This window comes from Quercus lobata, chromosome 1 (assembly GCF_001633185.2).
Source record: "Quercus lobata isolate SW786 chromosome 1, ValleyOak3.0 Primary Assembly, whole genome shotgun sequence".
Taxonomy (NCBI): Eukaryota; Viridiplantae; Streptophyta; class Magnoliopsida; order Fagales; family Fagaceae; genus Quercus; species Quercus lobata.
In genome coordinates, this window is record NC_044904.1 from 16,170,907 (window position 1) to 16,180,184 (window position 9,278).

At 36.5% G+C, this 9,278-nt stretch overlaps 1 protein-coding gene across 1 annotated transcript; it reads left to right on the plus strand.

Annotated features, from left to right (window-relative positions):
- The first annotated feature begins 5,147 nt into the window (after window positions 1–5,147).
- On the plus strand, window positions 5,148–8,034 carry LOC115981027 (feruloyl CoA ortho-hydroxylase F6H1-3-like). The gene is made up of 2 exons (XM_031103219.1): window positions 5,148–5,727; window positions 7,304–8,034. Exons 1-2 carry the CDS (start codon window positions 5,231–5,233, stop codon window positions 7,875–7,877), a joined length of 1,071 nt encoding a protein of 356 aa, XP_030959079.1. The 5' UTR covers window positions 5,148–5,230; the 3' UTR covers window positions 7,878–8,034.
- The last annotated feature ends 1,244 nt before the right edge of the window (window positions 8,035–9,278 follow it).

The following is a 9,278-nucleotide window of genomic DNA, read 5'->3' on the forward strand; positions in this document are numbered from 1 at the left end:
TTGCTCGGCTTCCTCTACGGGAGCCTCGAGTTCAACAGGGTCCTCGAGCTAAGCAAGTTCTTGGACGAGAACTTCTTCTTGGACAAGTTCATGGGAGAGCTCTCGGAGACACCGGGACACACGCTCCGCAGACTCATCCCACAGTGGCGCAAGCTCATCTAAGCAAGTGTATCGCTTACCCAGTTCCCTCGCTTCACCGACTGTAAGCTTCGGCGGCAGAAAATTCACGTGTCGAACGTCTATGTATGACAAAAGGGGGCTGTCAACCAACAACGCTTGTTTGAAAGACTGCCAGGTGAAATAAACCGGTTCGACCCCGAGGATCAGATGTGATGCTCGGAGCTATCCGTCCCAATGCACGAATATCTTGGACCAAAGGATAAAATTCAAGTCCCTGACGTGAACTGTCCTGACGTCTGGGACGAACACTTTACCCTCTGCAAAAAGAATATATACACGTTCATGCAAGAGAACAAGATACAATATTAGTAACCAATAAGATAAAACTACTGCAATTAGAAATACGATTAATTTAGAGATGGGTACGAACCCACTTCATGCCATGAGAGGGGGCAGGGAACTTCTCTGGCAAACCAATTGCCGCGCACCCGGATGAACTCCCCAGCTGAGTTCCTATTTGAATCAGGTAGGCATGATATCAGTCGTACCCGTGTATCCCTAGTTTTTAAGTAATAATTGGTAGTCTTATTCCCACAAAGACTGTACATGTGGTTTATGTCATGGTAATCTAACTGTAAATCAAATGTATGGTTCAACTTACTGACACAACTAACTACCCAGTAAAAATTGGGTGGGAGTTGGTCAGGGCACAACCCATAATACCTAAGTGTGTCAACTAAAAAAGGGTCCACGGGAAACCTAACCCCGCCCTTTAGAATTTCCATTAGGGGGAAGAAAGCAGTACCATGCCCTCTGTGGAGAGCAATCTCGCTCTCGTGATAGTAAGCCACTTCCACATCACCGGGGATATCAAACTTTTGCCTAAAGATGGCTAAAGACGCCGGGGTATCCAGAAGAAAAGAATAACCCATTTCGAAATCTAATACTGAAAGAAGAAACTCGAAGAAAGAAGCTGAAGTAAAAGGAGGGGGTAGAGAACTTACTTTGGGCTCTAAGGAAGGAAGGGTCTCTGAGTTGGTGAGTAAGCGCTCAGATGAATGCTCGGTAGAGAGTAAACACAGGAAGAAGGAAGTAAAAAAGTGAAAGAACGTTTTGAGGTGAACTATTTATAGAAGCAAAAGAGGACAGAGAAACGTTTAATCAGCAATAAATAGGCACGATTCACAAAAACCCTACGAATGCCAATGATAACCGACACGCACGTTGCCTCGGTTCATGAACCGTCAGGTAATAATGACAACTGAACCTAGCGCCCCAGAATAGCTTTTGAGAAGAGCATTAATGAGATGTCGTAACCACCCAAGTTTCTAACTGTTAAACTCCCAAAACAAGTGAATGCCTTTTCGGTTCCTTGATTCTTCCCGATAGCTGGGCATGAATCAAGGAGGGGCTAATGTACGGCACCAAGGTGCCCAGATCCAATTGGGCCTTGGATTCAAGCCCAGTAGCACAGCCCAATTTTTCAATCCCTTTTTATTCTACATTCACAAACTACAAGTCCAAGTCTCGTCACCTAACCACTGCTCGGCGTAAAATGCCCTAATAATAAAGAAAAACTGAAATCCGAACATACCATAGCATGCTCGGCAGTTTCCAGGAAACATCACTACCAGGCATATTCGCTTGAGTTGGAACCAAGTTCCAAAGCCACAATTGCTGCATTCCACTCTCACCTAAACATCCACTTACAACAGATAATATTGGACCTTCAATTGCACTAACTATGGCAGTAATCATGATCTCTCCCCTAATTTAGAGTTATAAATAGGAGAAGTTGGGGAAGGAAAAGGGGTGGTTGAGAGGTTCACAAAAGAGATAGAGAAGAGAGCAAAACAGCAATTCAGAAAGAGAGAGAATAAACTATGTTGAGTCTCTGTGCCGAGAATGACCCAAAGTAGGAAATCTTAAGCCCGCCTTATAAGTAAATTGTGAGCCCAAGTGAGGTTAAGCCCAACAGCCTCATTTCCGGCGCGTACAGGTTCAATCCTCACCTACACCAAAAACTGATTGGTATCTTGGTCTGATGATAAAGAGTTATCATCAGGAGCTGACGCCATAAGTTGAATCTCTCTCAAAAAAAAAAAAAAAAAGGGACACGTGGCGCAAAATTGAGAATTTAATTAAAAACTAACTGGATTTTCTCTAAGCTTTGGTTATATATATATATATATATATATATATATATATATTATACCAATTCAAAGTGTTTCATCTCTCTTACTTTCTCCAAGATATACCTTTGGAGATAAGGAATGGCAACAGGTTTAGCCCCTATTTCAAGGTAAGTTTTAAAGGCTTCATTTTCCCTTTTTTGTACGTATAAAGATGTAAAATGAATGTAACTTATATTGATCGCAATTAGGATTGTGTGGAGCGATTGATGGAACTCATGTTCGTGCATTTATTCCACTTCAAATTCAAGGAAGGTTTCGAGGCCGAAGGGATGGAACAACACAAAATATCCTCGCTACTGCTACCTTTGACTTAAAATTCACTTATGTATTAGCTAGTTGGGAAGGAAGTGCACATGTCTCACATATCATAAATAACGCACTATCTAGGCAAAGGGGATTAAAAAATCCTAATGGTATTATAGGACTAGAAAATTATTTAATTATGGATACTAGCTTTGGGAGTGATTTCTTTTCCTTTTTTACTATAAACGTGTAGGTAGATATTATCTTGATGATGATGGTTATGGAGTTCAAAAAGGAATTATCCCCCCTTATCGTGGTGTTCATTACCATTTGAAAGAGTTTAGTGACAACCCATGAAAAAATAACAAAGAATTATTCGATCTGTTATGACATAAGTGATTCACTTGTTAGGAACATATGTCACTATTTTATGTAATTGGCTAATCTTTTGACAAAATGCACTTTACTTGTATTTGGGTAGATCTAGGATGTGTTTAATATTTCAAGAAACTGTGTTTCAAGATCAAGTGTTGAAGATATGCAAGTCTGTCCAAGAAACAAGTTGAAGAAGTGCCTGTCATTAAAGCTTGACAGCTAGCTATCCATCGAGCTTAAGAAGCTGTTCCAGCCCCGTGGCTCGACAGCATCTCGACAAACAGGTATCTGTCGAGTTTTATGAAAAACAGAATTCTAGTTCTGTTTTGACTCCAATCCGGTTTTATGTTTTTAGGTTTTCTTTTCTCACAATCCTAGACATATAAAATGATTACTTTAAGGGTCATCAAAGTGTTCACAAGTTACACAAATGTTGAGCAAAGTTTGTTAAAGCAAATTGTGACCGAAGATAGAATTTGCCCTAATTCATTGTTCTTGAAGAAGTTGCTGTGTTTGTGCACCATAGGGTTTTATGACCAAGCATCTTCTTGATCTTCATCGTTGGGATGAACGGAAGAACTTTGCAGCCAACAACTTTCTCTAGTTGGTGATTAAAGTCGCGTACTAGGATCCATGCAATTGGTTAGTCACGTACTGGGAGTCGTGCATCGAAAGGAGAAATTGTCACTATAGAACAAGTCCAATTGGTATTGAGGTAAGGGTTCAACTGTAGGTTGGTATAAGGTACTAAGATTCATTTACTTGTAACCGCTTGTTGTGATAATAGTGGAATTTCGGGAGTGATGACCTGAAAATCACCCGGTGGGGTTTTTGCCTTGTAGGTTTTCCCCATTCGTAAACAAATCACCGTGTCAAATTTATTTTCCGTTGCATACTTAGTTTATTGATGATTTGTTTGTGCTACCATGTGTTTGCATGTTAATTTGATTAATTAATAAACTTGGCTAATTAATCAATTAATTTATCACAAAGAGTCAATTAGTTTTTTGGCCTATCACTTTGCCATTCTTCTTTATGCACTACCAATGACCATTTGGTCATGGGTCATTCCCAACACAAGTGGACGTAGTCTTAGCATGTTGCATAATTAACAATTTCATAATAGGAGCTAACCCTTTAGACTCAATTATGAACAATGAACTTCTTGATAGTTCGTTTGCCAATGAAAGTAAAAGTAAATATCATGGTATTGAATGATTCATTCAGGTTATTAACTAAATAATCAAGCAAAACCCTATTGCTTGATCACTCATAAAAAAATCAGCACATGTAATCACAACAAAAAGATTCCTAAAACAAAACAAAACCCTAAAATTTTCAAACTTTAACCTAGCAACATAATCCATAGGGACCATAATCAATATGGTATCTAACTAATCCATAGCTATTAGGGGATAGGAAGAAAATGCGGAAAAGGCGGTACCATTCAAATGCCTACCAAAATAAAAACAAATTACAAATAAAATCATAAATTTCAAATTTTACTTACATCAATTTTTGAAATTCAAAGAAACCTTACTTTTGACGAATAGCAATGGGATCTTCTTACTCCTCACCAACAAAGATCCCAATATCTTGTATTAGTATTAAAAGTTAAAACCCTAACACTTCAATCAAAATAATTTTTGAAGAATTTTCTTCTATTGAACATGAATTTCTCCATAGTGACAAAGTTTTTCTCAAGAGGTTTATTAGCTTCTCTTTTATGTTTTGATGTGTTTTAATTGGTTTTTCAATGATGAATAGGTAGGTGAGTTACTTTTTTGCAATAAAATTAATTACAGGTGGATAAAGTGATACTTTCTAATCACAAGTGGAAAAAATACAACTACCTTAAACCACAAGTGGATTAAGTGAAATTAACCCTTATTTATTTTTTCCTATTTCGTACCAAGACACTTGTCTTGGGTTGGAGGAACATGTAAAATTGTTTTAGAATGTTAAAGTAGAATAAAAAAAAGGCTCCAATAAGTTATTTTCATTGGCTCCAATAAGTTTTAGAATGTTAAAGTAGACATTGGGTTGTTGATTTGTTGGGAGGAGAGGAAAAGGAGCAAAGTGCAATACTTCAACCTGGTTGAAGTATTGCACACTATTGACTAGTCAATACTTCACCCACCTGGTTGAAGTATTGCACACTATTACACCCACTGTTGCTGTCAATATTGACTAGTCAATACTTCAACCAGGTATCATGCACACTATTACACCCACTTCTGTCAATATTTATATAGCCTTTGCTCCTTTTCCTCTCCTCCCAACAAATCAACAACCCAATGTCTCCGCCAATCTCCTCCTCCTCCTCCGATGTCATTGATTTTGTGGTGCACAAAGGGAACGGAGTAAAGGGTCTTGTAGATACAGGCCTAGAAACTGTTCCAGAGCCTTACATCCAACCTCTTGAAGAAAGACTAGACCCAACCAAATTCCAACCGGAGAATTCCATTCCCATCATCGATGTCTCAAACTGGGATGACCCAAAGGTAGTAGATTCAATCTGTGATGCTGCTAGCAAATGGGGTTTCTTCCAGATAGTCAATCATGGGGTGCCTTTGGAGGTTCTAGAAAATTTGAAGAACGCAGCTCATAGCTTCTTTCAGCTACCATCTGAAGAAAGAAAGAAGTATCTAAAAGAAAACTCTCCTTCCGAGGCTGTGTGCTTGTTTACAAGCTTTAGTCCTCAAGCAGAGAAGGTCCTGGAATGGAAAGATTTCCTTAGACTCTCTTGGGTTTCTGAGGATCAGGCTTCTGCTTTCTGGCCTCCTGTATGCAAGTAAGGCTCTTTAGCTTTTCTTTATTTAAGTAACTTGATCAAGGCATAATTTAGTGAGTTACACATAATTCACTAGCCTGTTATGCTCTTCTATTTTTTGAGGAAAAAATTAATTTTTATGTCTATTATAATTTAGATTTTTTTTTAAACAAATAAAAATGATAAATCTTAAAAATAAGCTATAATTGTAATTTTTTTTTTTAAACGTGAAAGAGAAAAAAATTCTAAATTTTAAGAAGTTTTTTTTTTAATTTAATATGAAATTTGTTATTTAACATTTATGACATTTATTAATAAAGGTATTTTTGAACCACATAAAAGTTCAATTGTAAGAAAAAATCCTCTTATATATAGTACATATGATGAGAAATGAATATGAGATTCATGATTTTGTAAATAAAAATGTTATGGATTCTCTACATTTCACGCTAAGATTTTATTGTTTTCATTTTTTGGTATTATGGTTTTAAAAATCGAAACGGTCAAAGAATCGAAAAATAGTCTAATTTCTCGTTAAACTGGATAGTCTAGTGCCTTTTAAATTAAAGCCATGATCGGTATACAAAATATCACTTTATTTAGAATTTTAAATAAAGTGATATTTCACTTTATATTATATAAATCAAAACCTGTTATATTGTTTCTTGTTATTTTTCTTATAAAATAACCTAAGTTTAGAAATGAAGAAATGAAACACATATTGAGACAAAAATATTATTCACTTCGATATATGACTAGCATGAGGGTGGGAATAAGATTAATTATAAATCGTTAGTAATTAAAATTCCTCAAGATGGAAAAATCTCATCAGTAATTAAAATTCCCCAAGATTGAAAAATCTCTCATGCGCCTCGCGCATGAAATACCAGCTCCCCCAAGGTATAATTTGGAAACAGGGGCAACTTGATAATATTTTTAACTATTCTTTCCTCTCTTTGCACCCCTCTTTCTATATCATTTTATATTTGGTCCCAAAATAACGCCAACGGCTTGAATTAAAAACCTTTTTAAGTTGTTTCTCAAAAAAAAAAAAAAAACCCTTTTTAAGTCATGGTTGTTAAAATCTTTGACGTTAATTAGCGAGAAGAAGGCAAATTTCTTCATATGTTTAACTTCAGTTATTGATAATTAATCTAAAATATAATCTGACCAAACTTAGTTAAAGGTTGTCAATGGTTGGAGATTGATCATTATAATAAAAAAATGAGACTTTATCTAATGTCTTAGACTCATTCAAACGAGTTGATTTTTGGCAAGCTATAAGATCTTTAGGAAGACAATCTCAAGGGTTTGTCCAGTCGTTTGGTTTTCAGGTCTCGTATGATTCATGAAGTTCTAGCTTCAGGTCTTTTAGCCAACACTTATAACACCACCCCAAAAAATTGCCTTGTAGTTCATTGGTATTTATTGGAATAGAGAAACCTCACTCATTGTGGATTAGTCAAAGAATAATGATAGTCACACACTCCTTATTACGTACTCATTATACACTGTCACATAAATTGAAATCGTGTTTTCAAAACATGATTTCGGTTAAAATTATAGAATTGTGAAATCTTGTTTTTAAACCATGTAGGGAAGAAGCGCTAGAATACGTGAAAAAGGTTGAACTTTTGACCAAAAGGCTGCTAGAGGCGCTATTAAAGAGACTTGGTGTGAAAGAAATCGACAAGACAACAGAATACAAGTTAATGGCTTCACCAATTCTTAGCCTAAATTACTATCCCTGCTGTCCAAACCCTGAGCTCACTGCCGGAGTAGGCCGCCACTCCGACATATCAACCATAACAATCCTTCTTCAAGATGATACCTGTGGACTTTACGTGCGAGGAACTAGTAAGGATAGCTGGATCCATGTCCCCCCCGTCAATGGAGCACTAGTCATCAACATTGGGGATGTACTACAAATAATGAGCAATGACAAGTACAAAAGCATTGAGCACAGGGCAATTGCAAACAGAAGCAAGAATAGAGTTTCAATCCCTTTTTTTGTGAACCCAGGATCTGATGCCACTATTGGACCTCTACCTGAAGTGTTAGCAAGTGGAGAGACACCAATATACAAGCATGTTGTCTTCTCAGATTACTTCAAGCATTTCTTCAGCAAGGCTCACGATGGAAAGAACACTATTGAATTTGCCAAAATATGATACACTGGCTTAATTTATATTGCATTTAAACAAATGTATTTGGAAATTCAGGTAATAAATAGCATTTTAGTTGCTATAAGTACTCTAGACTAGAGGATCTAAACTATTTATTGTTATTATTTTCTTATAATTTTTTATTATTGTTGAATGTGCTATCGTTATGCTTTGTCATAATCTCCATTAATTTATGACTGACTGGTCACATTGTGTAGGATACTCAGAGGCTATTTCGATATGATGGAAACTGAGTTATATAACTCAATTTTCATCAACCATAATCCAAATATCATGGGACCCAAAAAAAAGTGTTTGGCTTGGTTTTTGAGTGTTGTTTTCGTCACTCAAAACTCAAAAATTTGAGTTTGGGTGATGGAAACCAGGAACAAAATCTTTGTGTTTTCAAAAGTCGAAAACTAAGTTTCAGTGGCAGTTTGATAAATAGAGTGATTTTGTGGGACCCATTTTCAGTGCATTGTTAAATCAGTTTTAGTCCTTTGATATTACCGTTACAAATCCTTATTTCAGTTCACGGGTGAACACAACTTGTTAAATATTCTAAAAGTCTGAACTATAACTAACCCCCATTTAAGAGTGAAGAATGTATATATTCATAGGTGAATCCCAAACTCAAACAATCAACATACCCATCCAAATTTATCTAACCCAAATAGCATACATAACATTGAACCCAAACTCAACAAAACTCATTGATTGCATGAATATTGTTGTGGGAAATATGGCTAAACATTACAAACCCAGAAATTCCTAATATTTTCAGAGGCAAGTTAGAGTAAGTCCGTTCCTTAGGTTTATTCAAAATCAAGTCCAAACAAAGCAACAGATACGAAGCCAAAGCCACACGAGAAAATTACCTTATACGGTAGTTTGGCCGATGTTAGCAACGGTTATTCCACCCCAGATTTGTGCTCACTGGCCCTAGGTGACGATCTGAGTTCAGACGAGGGAGAGACATGAAATAGGTTTCTGGGAAGAGAGGTGTTATATGGGTATTGATGAAGGGAAATTGAAATAGAAAATGAAAGAAGATTAAAGAAGATGAGAACCTTTACACTGGTTGTGCAAGTGCGTCGAAATGGGAGATGAAAGATCTACTTTTGGCTTATAGGCAACTCTGTTTTTCTGGGTTGTGTAAAGAGAATATGAAAGAAAGGGCAGAGAAAATGGACGCGAATAGCAACAATAAACTCACTATGGAATGTCAGTGAGGTGGGCTCCACCATTTTAGCAAAAAGTAGATATTTTAGTTTTTTTAGTTGAGATTTGTGACTGGGTTTACTGACCAAACAAAAATTTTGGAGTTTTTGAGTGATAGTTGGATTTGAGTTATGAGTTTGAATTATGAGTACTAATTTATGAAAACTGAGTCTTGCCCAAACCAAA